Source organism: Ahaetulla prasina, chromosome 7, assembly GCF_028640845.1.
Source record: "Ahaetulla prasina isolate Xishuangbanna chromosome 7, ASM2864084v1, whole genome shotgun sequence".
Taxonomy (NCBI): Eukaryota; Metazoa; Chordata; class Lepidosauria; order Squamata; family Colubridae; genus Ahaetulla; species Ahaetulla prasina.
Window position 1 is genome coordinate 43,843,771 of NC_080545.1, and position 20,134 is coordinate 43,863,904.

Here is a 20,134-nt window from a genome sequence, read left to right on the forward strand (position 1 = left end):
CAAGCTAAGAATATAAATTCTTAATTAGTTTCAGAATAATTTATTTTTACTTCAAGTTTGTGGCTTATTTTCCATGACATGTAATATTATTAGTTCCTATGTTACCATAACAAAGTCCAAGTGTTACTGGTACAAAGAAACACAATTGGCTTCAGGTTCTTACAATAAAGCATCAATGAATTCAGCACATGCACATAAAAGCAAATGGTCTGCCATTATGTAAAGTTGTTCTTTCAGTCATGCTTTGGCCTGCACCCTACTTTTAAAATAGAGAAGAGCTAAACATACATACACACACCACATACTACTCACAGCTCACTGAGTTTTTGGCAAAACTCCCAGGCATCAGGTCTTATCCTGCTGATTGCATTTTGGCTAAGATGAAGCTGCTGTAACATCAACAAGCCATAAAGCCAGCCTTTGGAAATCTCTGTTAGGTTGTTATGATCCAGCTGCCTAAGAATACAAAATGAAAAACCGATTTATAGCTGCAAGCTTTAACCATTTAAAAGATATCAAGTATCTTTCTCATAAAAATAAGCTAGAAAAAATTATCATTTTGCATTTTGTACATAAATATTTTGTGAACAAATTAGTCCTCAAGCACAATTAATTGTAATACTCAGAATGGTTCTTTCTTGAAAACTGTGAAAATATGCACTTACAGAATTTCTATGTTACTTAATCCCCAAAAAGCTCCATCCATGAGCCAAACAAGCCCATTTTTCTGTATTTTTAATGATTTCAAAGAAGGCAGTCCTTGAAAAGTAAGTCCATCTATTTTTTTAATTCTGTTACGGCTCATCTCTCTGAAGGGAGAAAAATATTCCATGTTATTGTAGGTAAATTCGAGTTTCTAAGCATTGTGTGTTGGCCCTATGTCTTTATATTTTTAACAGAAGTACAAAACATTCTTTTTCAACCAGACTTCTCATAACAAAAAAATATTGAACTCTAAGGCATGACAATGCCAATAATTTTGAATACCTTTCAAACCTATTTTACTTTTTTTTAAAAACTTGAAAATTATGTTGCCAGGAATTTAGGGGGGTTACATTAACATTTTAAAAAGTTTTTTTTTTATTTACATTTATATCCTGCCTTCTCCGAAGACTCAGGGCGGCTTACAGTGTATAAGGCAATAATCTCATTCTATTTGTATATTTACAAAGTCAACTTATTGCCCCCCCAACAATCTGGGTCCTCATTTTACCTACCTTATAAAGGATGAAAGGCTGAGTCAACCTTGGGCCTGGTGGGACTCGAGCCTGCAGTAATTGCAGGCAGCTGTGTTTTAATAACAGGCTATCTTACAGCCTGAGCCACCACGGCCCAAGTTATTTGCTATCCATGGGTGTGTGTGTCTGAGCGTATTTGGTGCTACTTCTGATATTCTCTTATGGAACATTTAAAATGTTGGTTAGATTTGCTGTACATGACATCTTTTTTGGCACCTTAATTTTTTAAACTACGCTCTATATGAATCCTTTCTGTCACTTCTATGATTGTTATTCCTTTTGCCCAGGCAAACTCTGGAGCAGTTTTTCCTTTCTCCACATCTCAAATCTTCTGCAATTTAAAATTTTATTAATAAATTATTACAAGCAATAAAAAAAAGTAATTCAGAAAGTACATGCTAGATTTAATTTATCTATCTCTCTTTAAGCTTTTGCAGTGACTCTTATGAACCCACTCAAATACCAAACTGTTAGCCTTTTAAATATTCAGGTTCTTGATATTTTCATTCATTTATTTATTTTTATCCAACCTTTATTATTTTTACAAATAACTCAAGGAGCCAAACATATCCAACATACCTTCCTCTTTCTATTTTCCCCACAACAGCAGCCTTATGAGATGGGCTGGGGTGTGAGAGTGATTAACTCAAGGTCACCCAGCTGGCTTTTATGGCTAATGCAAGATTAGAACCCATGATCTTTTGCTTTCTAGCTGGTGCTTTAGGGATCAGAAACTTTTTTAAGCTGTAGGAACCACTGAGCAATTCCACAGATAAAAGATAAAAACTAAAGTACAAAGTTTTATGAGAATGTTTGTGTTAAACATTTTTTTTATATTGATACGTGATCTGCTAGTTCAGTAACTGTTTATTATTCTACTATGGTTATTTCACCATACTAGTTTTATGCAGCTTAGAATCTTTCCTTGAATTGGCACTGATCTTCAAAATTGTTGTGCTTTAATTTTTACAATTGGCTTATCTATGGGTAACCTATTGATTATCCATTTTTCATGGAATTTTGATAAAAATTAAAAAAACAGCTTTTCTTTAGCTGGGCTTATAACAAAAATATATGGTATTTTAACAAAGGAATACTATAATGTAGTAGTGAATGAACCCGTCTGTGAAGCTGAGCCCAATTTTTGGGATACATCTTGACACCTAAAGTTCTTGGATTATTGAGTACACATAGTCAGTGCAATGCCATGTGAAATCATGTAAATCTTGAAATATTTCATTCTTATTTATTTATTTATTTATTTATTTATTTATTTATTTATTTATTTATTTATTCGATTGTTATACCGCCCTTCTCCCGAAGGACTCAGGACGGTGTACAGCCAAAAATAAAAACAAACAATACAATATACAATTTAAAATACAAATTAAAAAACTTATTTTATAATTGGCCTAAAAAACTTTAAAATATATAAAACTAAAACCCCATTAAAATTAATAATAGATAATTTAAAATCAATAAAATTTTAAGCCAGCCCCGCGCGAATGAAAAGATGTGTCTTCAGTTCGCGGCGGAAGGTCCGAAGGTCAGGTATTTGGCGTAAACCCGGGGGAAGCTCGTTCCAGAGTGTGGGAGCCCCAACAGAGAAGGACCTTCCCCTGGGGGCCGCCAGCCGACATTGCTTGGCGGACGGCACCCTGAGAAGTCCCCCTCTGTGAGAGCGTACGGGTCGGTGGGAGGCATGCGGTAACAGCAGGCGGTCCCGTAAGTACCCAGGCCCTAAGCCATGGAGCGCTTTAAAGGTAGTGACCAAAACCTTAAAGTGCACTCGAAAGGCCACAGGTAGCCAGTGCAGTCTGCGCAGGAGCGGTGTTATATGGGAGCTACGCGTAGCTCCCTCTATCACCCGCGCAGCTGCATTCTGGACTAACTGAAGCCTCCGAGTGCACCTCAAGGGGAGCCCCATGTAGAGAGCATTACAATAATCCAAGCGAGAGGTAATGAGCGCATGAGTGACTGTGCACAAGGCATCCCGATCAAGGAAGGGGCGCAACTGCCGAACCAGGCGAACCTGGTGGAAGGCCCTCCTGGAGACGGCCGTCAAATGATCTTCAAACGACAGCCATTCATCCAGGAGAACACCTAAGTTGCGCACCCTATCCTTTGGGGCCAATAACTCGCCTCCAACAGTCAGCCGCGTCTGCAGCTGACTGAATCGGGGTGCCGGCATCCACAGCCACTCCATCTTGGAGGGATTAAGCTTGAGCCTATTTCTCCCCATCCAGACCCGTATGGCTTCCACACACCGGGACAGCACTTCAACAGCTTCATTGGGGTGGCCTGGGATGGAAAAGTACAGCTGGGTGTCATCAGCGTACAGCTGGTATCTCACCCCAAAGCCACTGATGATCTCACCCAACGGCTTCATATAGATGTTGAACAGAAGGGGCGAGAGGATCGACCCCTGCGGCACCCCACAAGTGAGGCACCTCGCGGTCGACCTCTGCCCCCCTGTCAACACCGTCTGCGACCGGTCAGAGAGATAGGAGGAGAACCACGGTGCCTCCCACTCCCAATCCCCCCAACCGGCGCAGCAAGATACCATGGTCGATGGTATCAAAAGCCGCTGAGAGGTCTAATAGGACCAGGGCAGAGGAATAACCCCTGTCCCTGGCCCTCCAGAGGTCATCCACCAATGCGACCAAAGCTGTCTCCGTGCTGTATCCGGGTCGGAAGCCGGACTGGAACGGGTCTAGATAGACGGCTTCATCCAGGTATTGGGGTAGCTGTCGCGCCACAGCACTCTCTACAACCTTTGCAACAAAGCGAAGGTTGGAGACCGGACGATAATTACCCAAAAGAGCTGGGTCCAGGGAGGGCTTCTTGAGGAGGGGTCTCACCACCGCCTCTTTCAAGGCGGCAGGGAAAACCCCTTCCAACAAAGAAGCGTTGATAATCCCCTGGAGCCAGCCTCGTGTCACCTCCTGAGTGGCCAGTACCAGCCAGGAAGGACACGGGTCCAGTAAACATGTAGTGGCGTGAAGCCTCCCCAACAACCTGTCCACATCCTCGGGAGCCACAGGGTCAAACTCATCCCAAACAGACTCAACATGACGTGCCTCCTCTCCCTCGCTTGGATCATCCCAATTTCGGTCCAGACCATCCCGGAGCTGAGCGATTTTATCGTATAGACAACCACTAAACTCCTCGGCACGTCCCTGCAAAGGGTCATCCCGCACCTCCTGATGAAGGAGGGAGCGGGTCCCCCGAAACAGGGCGGCCGGGCGGTTATCTGCCGACGCAATGAGGGTGGAGGCGTATGAGCGCCTCGCCTCCCTCATTGCCACTAGGTAGGTCCTAGAATAGGACCTAACTAGTGTCCGATCAGCTTCGGAACGACTGGACCTCCAGGTGCTCTCTAGATGTCTTCTCCGGCGTTTCATCTCCCTCAGCCCCTCGGAGAACCAAGGGGCCAGACGAGATCTGCGCCGGGTCAGAGGCTGCAAAGGCACGACACGGTCCAAGGCAACTAGTTCCTCAGTCGTGCCGTGGGCCAGATCCTCAGGGAATGGCCCAAGCTCCGTCAGGAACCTCTCAGGGTCCATCAGGCGCCTGGGACGGAACCACCGTAAAGGTTCCGTCTCCCTGCGATGGTGGATGGCGGTTCGGAAGTCTAGGCGAAGGAGAAAATGATCGGACCATGACATCGGTTCTGTTACTAAATCATCTAGTTCCAGATCATTTAACCACTGTCCAGAGATATAAATCAGGTCCAGCGTGCCTCCCCTCATGTGCGTAGGGCCATCATTTACCCGAATCAGGTCCAAGGCCGTCATGGAAGCCTGGAACTCCCGAGCTGTAGTTGATAACAAGCCAGCTGATGGTAGGTTGAAATCCCCCATGACTATGAGTCTGGGGGTCTCAACCGCCACAGTGGCAAGTACCTCCAACAGCTCGGGCAGGGCTGTGGTCATGCAGCAAGGAGCCAGGTATGCGATCAACAAGCCCAACTGATTCCTATGGCCCCACCTCACATAGAGGGATTCACAGCCGGCAATCTGAGGAACAGTGGCCTCCCTCGGCTCTAGATCTTCCTTAATGACAACCGCCACCCCCCCACCCCTATCTTGGGCCCTCGGCTGATGAAATGCTCGGAAACCTGGAGGGCACAGCTCAACAAGGGGAACCCCCCCTCTGGACCCAACCAGGTCTCTGTAATGCCCATAAGGTCCGCGGACTCCCCCTGAATAAGATCGCAAATCAGGGGAGCTTTATTATCTCATAATTTTTAGAAATTAAAGAAAATATTGAAGTTTTTTTATTACTACCCAATGGTACCATGGATGCCATAGTGCCTTTCAGCACTGTGATATGGACATCTGCTCATTATTCTTGAAAACTTGATTCTCCCATTTCATACTTTGAATTCCAATAGTCATTGAATCAAGAAGTTGGGTTTTAATAATGATAGAAACATAAGTCCAGTTCTTCTGAAATACTCACTTATATATTTCCAGGCATTGTTATCATACCTAATTAAAGTTTTAATTAAACTTTCAGTGACTTACTATGTGTCCTACTCAGATTATTTCTGAGTTCCATCTGTGAATGTGCCCCCATTTGAAACCCACTACTTTTGTTTATTAACTTTTTTATTCTGTACTACACAGCTACTTATCATCTCTTTGAGAGGCAAGTATTTTTTTGTGTTTCTAATATCTGACACTTCTCTACTAATTTTTGCACATTGCAGTTTACACATTCAGTATTTTTATCAGTTTCTCACTTTACTTTTCTTAACAAAAGTAATTAGTCATCAAGGAGATTACTTTAGTCTGGGAATGGGATAGTGAATGATGAGGGTTCAGCCATGTGTGGAAAAACAAGTAACTTCTTTCTTGGTACAGCCAGCCTTTTACAATGTATTCTGTCAATATTTTTAGTGATTTACTAACAATGAGAGAAAAGAATCTAAAGAAAGGGTCTTATTTTCCTTCTATACAACACTATAAACCACAACAGCATTACAAGTATCTTATTCCAGGCAATGCAAAGAAAATAAATTAATATAAAAATTCAGAATTGTGTTTTTGTTGCGTCTAAATCTGACCTGAATTTATGTGATTGCTAAGAGGGCTAATGTTCAACTACTGAAGGAAGCCTGCAAAAATCACTGAAAGGAACAAGGCAATTGGAGGATGTACTCACAGATGTTGGAGATGGGGAAGTTTAAACATCTTCTGTGGAATGGTTGAAATGCGGTTTTTGTTCAGCTTCAAGACTTGAAGTTTGTTAGCCAAGTTGTCAAAAATGCCTGGTTCCAGTGAAACAATCCGATTGTTGCTAATGTGGCTGGGAAAGAAGGGCAGAATAACATATCTGAAAATGTATAAATTCTGTACTAATCATCTGCTGTTTATTCATCTTAATCTTCATTTTAAAAGTCCTTGTCCCATCAGTGGATAAGTGTCACTTTGAGTTCTTAAAGTTCTTAAAAGTCAGAGAATCCCCCACATTGATTCCAAAGAACTATAATTTACAATTTACATTAATCCTGAAATGACAGTAATTTTAAAATATTCAACTCAATTTTAAATACTTTAAAAATATTAAATTGAAAAATGTGATTCTTTTTCACAATAGCCTCAAATACCTATTGTTTTATTATTTAAATATTGACTCAATTTACAGAACACCAAGAATAATTTGTCAGATAGTTGTCTCTGCCTTTAAAAAAAGTATCATAATTAGGATGAAAAGGATCAATGAATGAATCAGTTGGCACAGTCAACAAAGTCCAGTGAATTTTCATTTGATTAAAGTGATGGTTCTCTCTTGAGATTCTGACTGCTGTCCTACACAAGTTGTACTGGACATTCCTGACTCTAAATTACAGGCATTATGTTCACCACTACTTAGTTTGAAGCTACGAAAACAGACTTCTATGCAAATATAATATCCACTGTGCATAGGGTGATGATAACATGAACAAAAAGCAAAATCTGCACAAGGCACTATATCCCCCAATTATCTTAATAATAGAGTCATGTCAATGTGCTATTATTTTGAATTTGATATTCAATCAATTCTAGCCAGGAACTGGATAGCACAATAAAAAATTAACACCAAAAGTGCACTGGTCCATGTGGGCATTATTAACCTATTTTTTTTAAGGTCAGATGTTAGGAGCAAAAAAATAAAAAGAAAAAAGCCCAGTTGGGGAATCCATACCCACAGAGCTTTTTGTGAATCACTATGAACCTCTTTGGTCCCAGAGTTCCCTGATTACATTAATGGATTGAAAAAGGTTTTTTTAAAGAAAATTTTGGATGAAATGAAAGCTTGAACTTAGCTTACAGGTTCTTGAGTATCAGTGGAGGAAATGACCCCATCTCAAGCACAGAAATATTGTTGTTGCTGAGATCTAAAGTTTCGAGGGATTGAAATAGTTTCAGTTCTTCAGGCAGAATGTTCATGATCTTGTTATTTATCCTGAATTAAAAATTAGCAAAATTAGCAAAAATTAGCAATTAGCAGTTTTAATTAGCATTAAAAACAACTTCTGGACCACTGACAAGCTTTATATTTCCCAATAGTTTAGTTAAATCATATACACAGGCATGCATAGTATCAACATCATACTTAATACTTAAAAAACTTAAAATTACCAAGTACCAAATAAAGATCTAAAAGTTTTGAAATGGTAGGAGGGAAAGGGAAGAATGCAAGCAAAAGAAGTATCATAAAATAATTCTGAACTCTGAATTAGAGTTCATTAAAAGTAGACTTATAAGCAATAAAATTAAAGCCATTTTTAGCAAGTGCTGCACATGAATAGAAGAGAGAATCTACCTGTTCCCAGCCACAATATTATACAATACAATTAAACAAAAGTTAGAGAAAGTGAGACAAAAAAAAACATTTTCTTCCAATAAAAACAAGAAAGAAAACAACAAGTAAAAGAATAAAAAGAAATTGAAAGTATTATGCTAATCAAAGAAATAAGACTTCTCTTTTTTGAATGTTACCCAGTGATGAAGCAAATCAAAAATTTAAAAGCCCACTTACAAAAACACCTGAGACAGGAGGCAAAATGATATGAAATAGTACAAGAAAGAACAAATCAAATTAAAACTCAAGATAGAACAAATGACAGACAAAAGGACTATGAGGAAATAGAAGGGTTGACCAGAAGATGAATGTAAAGAACAGGGTGATATGTAAGGAGAAAATCAAGGAGGAAACCTAAAAAAGAAATTTTATCTAATAGACAACAAGAAATTATTTATCCCATAATATACATAGTTGAATTTAATTCGGTTGATATATTTTAAATATGATATGAATTTGTGAGACAATCAAGAAGAGTATCACCATAATTGCGATGAGAAACAGCCAACGGAAAAAAACAGGCTTTTGATTCCGCTCTTTGAGGAAAATTACAGAAAACAGATCTCACTGTGGAGAACAGTGTGCAGGCAACAAAGGTGCAGTACCACATCATTACAGAGAGGTTTTTAATGTCTCTACCACAATTGCATCTTTTCTTCCTTGTACATTATGTCAAGACATTTGATTCTAATTACAGAATGATTATAGTTTTGAGGTCCAAAATTAAGAAATAGGCAGTCCTTATTGTAATAAAGGTAATTCCAGATTTTAGAGGACTCTAACATTGCTCGAGTGGGTTTTCTCCTATGTTAATCCTTGCCTAACTTTGTATCAGATAGCTATGAGCTGAAACAGTATACTAGGAAGAAACCAGAAAGGAAGATAAATTTAGAATACCAGTTTGTAGGCTCCACTGTAATGAAATGTATGGATGGCATTGGGGGATGAGGAAAAGAGATCTGCCTAGGAAACAATCGATAGGACACAGAAAATCCAAGGACTTAATGGTCAGGAAAAAAACTTAGGAATGATCCACCCTAATTGATTTGATGGTTAGAAGTGGTGATGGGATGTTCAAACTAGCAAGATTCTAATAATGTAGCCCTACAGTAAAGTAGATTTAACTCATTGTGTCATGTTTCCTGTCTGGTGTACCTGGGGCTAAGGCTGATTGAGCAAAATGAAATTATGAAAAAGTTGTCCTAATTATGTTATCAGCTTGGATGTCCTGTTGAGGGGAAATGTGACTAATAAGTGTTTTGATAAATCAAATAAATATATAATTGGCTCTGAACTTGATGAGGAATTAGAATGGGAAATTGTCCAAACACATCTGTTAACATAAGCTTTTCTGTTAGACAACTGCTGAGACAAAAGGAACTTAAAGAGCAGAAACTTAACATGCATATTAGATTCTCTGCAGAACAGAGGAAGAAACTTGTCTGTCTGTCCTTCTTAAGCTGTTTAAAAATTGTATCATTTGAAATATTCCAAATACATCAATTTAGCACTCATTCAGAACAAGCTGTTCCTATTTAAAATAAGATGTCTGGCAAACATAGTGTCTAAAAAGCATTAAAAGGAACTGGTAAGACTGTTATTAATTACCACTCACATTTTTTTTGACACACACATAAACGCAAAACAGAAATTGTGGATTAACTGGTCACAGCAGATGAGAAAACAAGAAATACTGTTTTTTTATGCTCAGATATTGTTCTCAATCAGCATCAACTTTCAGTCTTGCTTAGGTCTAGTACTGAGCCATTAACTTTAATTCTTGGCTAGAAAGATTTCCTTAAACACAATATCTTTAAAAAATAATAAAGCGTTAGATTTATTAGCAATCAAGACAAGCAGAGATCAGATGTTTAACCGGCCTTAATAAATTGATTACTAACAAGCCATTAAAACTGCCAATGACTAAGTGCCAAATAAAATTTTCCTTGCTGTAAAATTATAACCTCGACCAGCAATTTTCTGAACTCCATGGCTCCTGTTTTGCAATGTGAAAAACATTCAGTTTAGCTAACAGAACATACACTTCAGTTTTTGGGTCATCACTGTTTCATAGAACAGGTTTTTTTTACAACTAGTTGGATAAGGTTGCTTGTATCATGATGTTTAGCAGTTCAGTAACAACTGCAAATAATCCCACGCTCAAATTGGTTTAACGGCCTAGCAAATTACTTGAGGCAGCCTGTTTTATAGCCAACCTCCATTAGTTTTATATGGGACTGCAAGGAGAGAACAGCAGGTGAGACATTAATGATTTAATTGCATCTCAATGTAGTCCAGAGACACTCTCAATAATTAAGACATGCAACATTTTGTTAGTTGCTATCTGAAAACGGGACTGACCTCTCAGGAAAACATTCCTATATGGGGCAGATTGATCTACTGGTAGTTGGTTTTTCAGATCTCAGGCACATTGTCTGAGTGCAATTAAGTGCTCAGTCATAGCCAGTGCGATATGGGTCTACACATAAAAATCAGAACTGCTGTATTTTTTGATGGTTCATTGGTCATTAACATCTTTTACATTAAACAGTTGATCCATAAGACTCACAAACACAACAAATTCTTCATTACAGCAATATTTGTATTAAAATCAACCAAAATAATGCACACTTTTGAATTCTCCAGAGTTATTAATGCAGCAAGAAGTTATGGAAAGAAGAAAAATCAAAATTGCAATAATGTAATTGAGTCACAAACTTCCATTGGTGAAGCTCCTTCTGAAGGCAAGCTGTTCCAATGGTTGGTTGTTCTCACTGTCAGAAAATTTCTCCTTATTTCTAGGTTGAATCTCTCCTTGATCAGTTTCCATCCATTATTCCTTGTCTGGCCTTTGGGTGCCTTGGAAAATAGCTTGACCCTTTCGTCTCTGTGGCAGCCTCTCAAATATTGGAACACTGCTATCATGTCTCCCCTGGTCCTTCTCTTCACTGGGAAGGATTGCCAGCTAGGAAGAATGGGTGGAGAATGACCGAGAGACGTGGGAAGAGAGGGCAGGCAGTGGAGCAGAGGAGCAATGGGGCTCTGGCGATGGGAAAGGACCGCCCTCTGATCCCTGAGCACAGAGAGGAGGCAGGTGCAGCGCAGGCCAACCCGATGACTCGGGACGAGAGTGTCCCGCCACTCTTCACGAGACTCACCTGGGGACTGAAACTTAAGGAGACGTAGTTGGGAGGGACATTTGTCGGGAACAAACAGTGGTTTCTTGGAGCTTTGCATGCTGTTGCCGATGTCTGGATTTTGCTAACTTTGCTTACTGGACTTCTTGCCTTGTTTGCTGCATTGCTAACTTTGTTTGCTGGACTACTCACAGCCAGAGGCCGACAGGTGAGTGTAGGAGCTTTTGCTCCAGGACTTGCAGGAAACATGGGGACATTTGGGGGAAAGTTGGAGCAATAAAGGGGAGTCAGAATTGTTCTTCAGCTGTGTTTCTTCCGTGCCTCGTCCCGGCTCATCACAGATGGCCTCTCCGCCCCACAGCTGATTTTCCTCCCTGCTCTGCAGCTGGCCCCACTTGCTCACTGGTTTGACTCTGTTCTCCACTAGTTGGTTTTGCTGCCCCCAGTCTGTGGCTTCTCTCTCTTCTAATTTCTCCAATTGTCATCTTTTCTTTTCTCCAGTCTTTTTTTCTTTTTCTATGACTTATCTTTCCCTCTCAATCTCTCCTCCTACCATTTTATCTTAGTTTAATAACAACTTTTCTCCCCACGATGTAACAATACTTTCTCCATTGCCACCATCTTGCTTGGATGTCCAAATCATCTGGTTTGGACATCTGTAGAATGGAAGACAGGTCCTATTCAATTTAAATGAAAATAAGCATGTTAAATTTGAACATCCAAACTGATTTGAACCAAATCTTTCATTCATATCAGATTCAGTATGTACCAATTACAATGATTAAAATACATATATAAATGCCCATTTGTCAAAAGTGCCTGAATTGGACAAATTTGATTTGGACATATTTGATTAAATGGAACTAATAAAATTGTCTATTCAATTTGAGAAATGAATTTGACATTCATAACTGGTTCAGATCAATTCGGAACTTCAGAAATTTATACAATAACAGACACAAATCCAAAGATCTGGAAAGGTTTTTCTATTGCTCTGGACTAGAATTATATTTTTGAACCTACCATTTTAACTAGATTTTATTATTATCTATTCAGTTGCCATGGTATATTTGTGGGCTAGTGTAACTAAACAGGCATTACAAGGTCCAGTGCTACTTTCTGTAAAGAATCTAATCTCTATAAAAGTATTCTAAGAGTTTCTATTACACTAATATTCACTGTCAGTAGAATTATTTAGTGCCTAAAACAGTGTAAATGCTTAGAATAAATGTATCTGTAATAAAACTTAAGGCATTTAACTTGCAATTTAACTTGTAACTACTAGATTTCAGCTTCAACAGCCATTAATCTCACTAAGAATTGAATGTGACAGCAGACTGTGACTTGTAACAGAACTCGATTAATTCTCACTGCAACCAATAAGGACCCACCAAGGACATCTAAAGCTTTAAATCTAAACTTGGAACAGAGGCAGAACAATGCATTCACTTATATCAAGCTTTACTTGTAAAAATCTGGTCCTAACAGAATCCTCAGATCCTTCTGAGACTGATTGGTACACAAGATTGCAAATACAATCAAGATATGATAAAGACTTGAAACAATATGGTTTTAATTTGGGGGAATCAGAGTTGGATCAGATATTGACTGGAAAGGATGAAAAAATGATTAAAAATGTATAATTATTTATTGCAAGTTAGACTAGAAGATGAAGAAGTAAAAGAAACAACGATAACATGGGCAAAAATTTTTGGTTATGCAATAGAATTAGAGAAATGGCAACAACTATGGGAAAGGAATTATAAATTGACCATGGCAACAGCATATAAGGAAAACCTATATAAAAATGTTTTATAGATGGCACATGCCACCAGAAAGACTAGCAAAAATGTTTAAAGATAAATCAGCTAAATGCTGGAAATGTTCGAATTTGCTGGGGTCATATTATCATACGTGGTGGACATGTATAGAAGTAAAAAAATATTGGTTTAGAATACAGACATGGTTAAAGGAAATGCTACACAAATCTATAGAATTAAAGCCAGAAATTTTCTTATTGGGTATTTTGCCAGAAAGATATTGCAAAGAAGAAATGTATTTAATTATTCATGTAATAACAGCAGCAACACTTGTATTTGAGCAAAATTGGAAGTTAGAAAGAATCCCATCAGAAGGTGAAGTAATAAAAAAGATCTTAGATTGTGCGGAAATGAATAGATTAACTTAAAGAATAAAAGATAAAGAGAAATCGGTGTATTTCAAGACATGGGAAAGATTTTATGTATGGTTAGAAAAGAGACAGAAATAAAAGTCAATAGATAGATAAATAATGTAAATAAATGGGAAAGAAATGAGAAAAATGGTAATGAAGAAACAGAAACTCGATATCGCCAAAATAGATGGAAAAGAGGAAGGAGGGATGAAGAAGAGAAGATTATAGATATAAATGTACAACCATGAAGTGATGGATTGGGTAAAATAGAAAAGAAATCGAAAAGAAAGTATATATTATCAGAAGATTGGAGTTGCTTAGATACCAAACAAGGGAAATAATATACAACAAGGAAGAAAGAAAGAAGAGAGGAATAGAAGGTAAGATAGAGGAGGTGAAGGAGAGAGAGGGATGGAAGGAAGGAGAAGGAGAGGAAGATAAGTTAGGGGATAAGAGTAGGAGAGAAGGTGAGAAAGGAGGGAAAGAGAAGAGGAGTGGGGGAGAGGAAAGGGAAGTAGGTATGAGAAAGGAGAGGAGGAGGAGGAAGAAGGTAGGAAAGGAGAAGGAGGGAGGGAAAAGAGAAGAAGGTTTGTTGTAAAACGAAGGGAAAAAAGGGTAGAAGAGCAACTCCAAAGGTAATTAAAAAGTTTTATTTTTGTACTTTCTTTAGATAGAGTATGTATGATTATCTATGAATAAGAAAATGTACATTTATAATATGTGTGTAAGAAAAATAAAAAATACAAAAAACTTTAAAAAAAAAGAATCCTCAGATCCTTCAAGACAAGTACTTTACTAATCACTGTTTCACTTGGCAGGTTCAGATTTGAATGTAAGAATATTTCTAGTTCTAGGTGTTTGATCAAGAGAGTCAGCTCTTCATAAAAATTAAAAAAGCAAATTAGAAAACTCCAAAGTACTATATTAGATAATAGCGCTAAGACAGTCTTTCTCAATCTAGTGTCTTCCAGATATTCCAGTTTTTATCCCTTTAGCTTCCAACTGGCAATAACAGTAGGAACTGATTCAGATAATTAATCAGCTACTAATGATTCTACAGTGTATTATTTATTCCACTATGCTAGCACTATGTTAGTGCTATGCTATATTAAGGCATAAAATCACAAAAAAGCAAAAATGATGTATTATTTTATGTATTACATTATGCTTGTCTTCGGTTCCATGTACTTTTTTATATTCTTTTTTTCCCTTTTTATCAGAGATATCCACAACTCCACTTACAGTGTTAAGATGTCCTTCGGCCAAAAGGATTCCTTCACATTTAATTTTCTTTTATAAAAAATAAAATAAAATAAAAGATTACAAGTAGGATAAATTCATATGGCTGTGCAGCACTTCAGATTTAAAAAGATGCATGTACCAGTTTCTAAAACTCTTTAAACAAGGATTGGCTGATATCCCAACATGCAAGCTTCCAGGCTGAATTGGCTTCCAGACTGAGCCTAAAAGTATTAGTCTAAACTTGCAAATTTTAAAAATGGTATGAAGCCGAGATACCATGTCTTTCATCCATGCTGACTTATGTCTTTTGCTTTTTTAAACTTTATTTCAAGCTTATGTTTGTTTTTGACTCCCACTATTCTATAGCTTTCCTTACTGAATTCCTACTTCCTTTCCAATTGTGTACTACTCTGTGATCTCATTTATGTGGCATGCTTCACATATGCTGAGGCTCCCACATACTCATTTGTTTTTTGTTCCTACATTGTATTTTGAATTTTTGCACTATGGACCAAGCATTTAACATGGAGATGAATGATTTATCTTTTATCTCCTAACCACACTTAAGAACTTTCCAAACCTCTGTGGGCCTCTGTGGCTCAGACTGCTAAGACAGTCTATTATTAACAGCAGCTGCCTGCAATTACTGCAGGCTCTAGTCCCACCAGGCCCAAGGTTGACTCAGCCTTCCATCCTTTATAAGGTAGGTAAAATGAGGACCCAGATTGTTGGGGGCAATAAGTTGACTTTGTATATAAATATACAAATAGGATGAAGACTATTGCTAACATAGTGTAAGCCGCCCTGAGTCTTCGGAGAAGGGCGGGATATAAGTGCAAATAAATAAAAAAAAACCTGCTCCAATCTCCTTTTCTATCTTTTCCCCTTGCCTCACTATAATAACATTAAACCACTGAGATGGGCAATTTTACTTATTTCAATAAACAAATAATAATAAATAAAAATGCCATACATTTTATTTAATGGAATTTTTCCAAGTGAATTCCAACAAAAAAAACCTTGCCAGTATTTCAATGTGCCATGCCTCTACCTTCATTTCAACTTTCAGCTTTCTATTTCAAGATTCACATGCTTTTTAAGCCTACCATAAAATGCTAATAGAAATATAATACTTACATTATTTAAAAATAATTTTAAAAATGCAATACACATTATGTTCATTAATTTCGGATGTACAGATTTTAGCTATCACCTATTTTTCCAATTAGATTACAATTCCAAAGTTTTGAGGTTATTTCAAGCATATGTTGATTTTGTTAACTGTTGTGAGCTCTGGCTTATACATGTACAACCATCATCACTGAAGTTCAAAGTTTCACAATACACAATTATTTTTAGTTGAAATATATCAAAACAAGATTCAAATATCAGACAAAGGATAAATCTAATGTACATAAATACTGTGTTTCCCCGAAAATAGGACATGTTCCAAAAATAAGGCCAAGCCTGAGTTTTGGGGTGGGCTTAAATATACGCCCTCCCCCCAAAATAAGCCCCCACCCACACACACATAGGTCCCTCACCCCCCCAACCCTCCCAAGGCAGCCACATCCCTGCGAACTCCTGCACCCCCCACCCCTTTCGCCGCCCATGGCACTGACCGTAAACCTTGAGCGCCTGCTCCTGGACCCAGGATGCACCCAGGATGTTCTTGGTCCTGGGTGCAGGGCCAAGAGTGGCCCGCCTGCTCTCGGCCCTACACCCAGGCACCATGTCTGCATAGCCCATGCTACCAAGTGCCTGCTCCAGCAGCCCCAGTGCAAGCATCGCCACCCTGGGGCTTACTTAGCAGGGCAGCCACCAGCAGCAGAGGCCTCTATGCAGGGCAGGCAGTTGCGGAGGATTACAATGGCAGGCCTGGCACATCCCACAGCTGGGAGCGGGTCTCAGTGGGGATGACTGAGGCACTGCAGGTGTTGCTACTGCTGATGCCATCTGCAGAGGCCCAGCAGCCTCCTGCGGCCAAGCTCAGCCACCGGCAAGGAGTGTTAGCTGTGGCTGGGCAGGCCGAGCTATGTCTGTCTGGGCTGCCCTCAGCACAGCTGCCCAGCGTCTCGCTACCGGGTGCCTGGAAAGAGTAAACTGAACCTGCAGGAGGAAGAGAGGGTGGGCAAGGATCTCGCAAGACTCCCTTTCCCAGGAAGTCTGGCCTGATTGCCATCCAGTTCGGTGACTCCCGAGGAGGAGAGGTTTTCCAGGCTCGCTGGCAGGCACTCTAGTCAGTAATCAAAGCGGAGAAGAGCAGGGGAGGGAAGGGGAGAGAAAGAAAGACTTCTGCTGCTTCTGCTTTTGGCTGCATGCAAGGAAAGCAGCAGAAATCTTTCTTTCTCTCCTCCAAACTCTGCCTCTGCGGCTTCCAAACCCCAGCCAGGGCAGCGGCCGCTCTGGGAGTGTGCTTCCCACTCTATAGTGATGGCTGGAGCTGGACCCTGCAGGAAGAGCTAGCCCAGGCCATGGTTTCCATGTGGGTGCTGGTGGTGGGTGCCGGCGGTATTGGCTATGAGCTCAAGGATCTGGTGCTCATGGCTTCGTCCACATCGACGTGGTAGGCCTGGGAGGTACGTGATCAGGGGTTGGGGACAGGCACTTGCACAGCTTGGTGCCTTCAGGCTGCTCGCATTTGACACACACACACCCCCTGCAGAAGGGGAAGGGCTTGATGGTGGTGCACGAAGGAAGCCTCTCTGTCGTGTCCCACTCCTCCTCTGACGGCCGGGTCGGGGAAGTCTGTATCAAGCGTGGCTGCAAAGCCTCTGCAGCTTTGCCAATGTTCTGTCAGAGTTCTCAGGGCAGGCAGGAGACCAGGATGTGACTTCAGTAACCCAAGTTAGACTTTGCCTGACTCAGAGAATGCCAGAAAGCAGATCCTTTATATAGGCCATGGGGTGTGGCTCCATGACTCAGCACTTATCCAGGCCTGCCCCTCCCTTCCTTTTGGTAACGTCGCCTCTCCATTCTCCGGAAGCGTGGATCTATCCATTGCATCGTTTCGTCTCCAGCTGTTGGTAATCCCAGCTCGTGGCTGGCTTCAGGCGCACATGCTATCGGAGGGAGGTTTGTTTGTTCGGCCTGTCCGGGCATGGTGCCAGGGCTGGGGGCTGGAGGCATGCCACGACATTCTTCAGCACTATCAGCATCTGGCAGGAGATAAGAGGGGCCCGGCTGCATCGGGGGGAGCGAGCGAGGCACAATACTCTCTCTGCCGGACTTCTGGCTGTGAGTGCGCAAGCCACCCTGGGCCTCCTGCACCCCCGAAATAAAGAACCCCCCCCCAAAAATAAGGCCAAGCCCTTATTTCAGGGTTCAAAAGAAAATAAGACAGTATGTATTTATAACTCTGAAGAAAGTAAAAACAATTTTACATGTACAACCTGTACAACCACCATCTTAAATTAGAATACTGAGTCATATAGCAGATAAAGACTATAGCTGTCAGACTGCCCACAACTTGAACTACTAAATTAAAATGATCCTGGACTCCATTTGTTGAGAAAGGTATGGGTTTTTAAAAGATCAAGTGTATTGCAGCATTGCCAGCCAGAACTGATAATCGTGCGCCAAAATCCCTAAGTTCTACTTTCTCCCCACTTTATGCAAGATGCATAATGCAAGATATTTTCATAATGATCAGTCCAAACACAGATTTTTATGCAGCTCCCTCCTTCCAGCAAGGTGACCTTGTGGCAGTATCTGGAGAAAGCACAGCTTCTACTTTCTATTTCCCAAGCATATCCCTCCCCATAGTTCATGGCAGTCTGTCACTGCATAGCAGTGAAGCACAGTTAGCATAAGGTGGCAGCTAACAATAGCTGCATGGGGTACAGTAAATTTCTTCAAAATAGTTAAATGGAATTAAGACACGTTTTAAATTGATATGTGGTTTAGAATTCTGCAGAAATAAGTATACAATTTAACACACCTGGTTTCAATTTTTTTTGTAAGATGGGGAAAGAAGCAGAGAAATGTTTAGAACAATTGACTATAACAGCATTCTTCAAATGTGTCTCATCCAGATGTGTAGACTTCAAATCCCAGAATTTTCAGAATACATAAAATTGGTCAACACAGGCTGATGGAGCTCAAGTTGAAGTATTTGTTCTTATGGGGGGGGGTCATTTAGACCTTACCAATTATACTGCTTTGAAAGAATCCGTCACATATATCTCCAAAACAATAATATACTGAAAAGGGCAATGAATGAATGTTGTGCCACGTTGTTACATTAGCAATGGCCATATAAAACATTTGCCAAGTCAACTTAAGCTATTTTATATTTAGAAATCATCCCGGTGTAAAAATGCTTACAAAGTGATCTTTCCAGCAAATATAATTTAATTTAGAACAAATGAAGCAAAACAAAACCTCTCCACCTAGGCTGGCATTGATTGATTGACTATAAGTTTTTTGTGTAACATTTTTGCAATGTCTGAAGTTTCAACATTGTCCACTAAATAGGTCTTCCTCCAATTTATACAAGAACTTTCTTTCTGAAAATTCTATGTAATTCTATTGAGATATTTTAAAGAATTAAGCGAGGGAGGGTTGCATCTCCTTCAAATAAGCCTACTCACATCATGAGTATAGTAGGAGAGGGCAGTGTGGAAATAAAGGATTGCATCCTTGGAGGACAGGCTAGATGGAAAACACCATGGAGCATTTCCATGGACTAGTTCTAAACAAATTGCTGTCAAGGCCAACTAGTAACTGATAGTAATCATACAGTTCTGAAATCAAGAACAAGCAGCAGTATTTTGTATATTTAGAAGTTAAAAGTCAGTTAAAAGAAACCTGGAGATACCCAAAATTCAATTTCCAGCAGAATCAGGTTTTATTTACCATTAATTAGTACATTTTGGGGTCGCGATGGGTCGGGCACGGCTTCGCAACTAACAACAACAACAAAGTACATTTTGGTAATCATCTTAACACACCACTTTTTTCCGTTCTTCTTCTAAGGACTTTTGTACTTCAGCATACCTTAAGTTTTCCCCAAATCTATAATCTCTCTCTCTCTTTTTGCAAATGTACCCGGAAAAAGGTAATTAACATCATATCAGCCAATTTAGTGAGTGGTTAACAAGACTAGAAACCAGAAGGCTCTGAGTTCTAGTCCCATTGCAGGCATGAAAGCCAGTGACTTTGAGCCACTCACTCTCCCCTCAGCCCAATTCACCTAACAGAGTTGTTGTTATGGGCAGGAAAGAGTATTAGATATGCTCGTTGCATATGTAATAAATTAATTTTGATTTATTTCTGTAATAGTAAAATAAATTAAAAATCTACTACAGAAATATTCTTTTTCAAAAATCACTAAAACATAGCAATAATATTTATGCTTTTATACTGTCCCATAGTGCTTTACAGCACTCTCTGGGTGGTTACAATGTCAGAGTATTATTTGCTATTGCCTCCGATGATCTGGGTCCTCATTTTACTCACATCAGAAGGATGGCAGCCTGAGTCAACCTTGA

At 39.8% G+C, this 20,134-nt stretch overlaps 1 protein-coding gene across 8 annotated transcripts in view; it reads right to left on the reverse strand.

Moving 5' to 3' along the window:
* Positions 1-20,134, reverse strand: part of LRIG3 (leucine rich repeats and immunoglobulin like domains 3) — a 157,446-nt gene that overhangs the window by 72,201 nt on the left and 65,111 nt on the right. For all 8 annotated transcript variants that reach the window (XM_058191405.1, XM_058191403.1, XM_058191404.1 and 5 more), the window contains 4 exons: positions 7,557-7,691; positions 6,408-6,551; positions 666-809; positions 313-456 (listed from right to left, as the gene is read on the reverse strand). In XM_058191405.1, the coding sequence (XP_058047388.1) occupies positions 313-456; positions 666-809; positions 6,408-6,551; positions 7,557-7,691 (567 nt within the window). The remainder of the gene's footprint in view (positions 1-312; positions 457-665; positions 810-6,407; positions 6,552-7,556; positions 7,692-20,134) is intronic.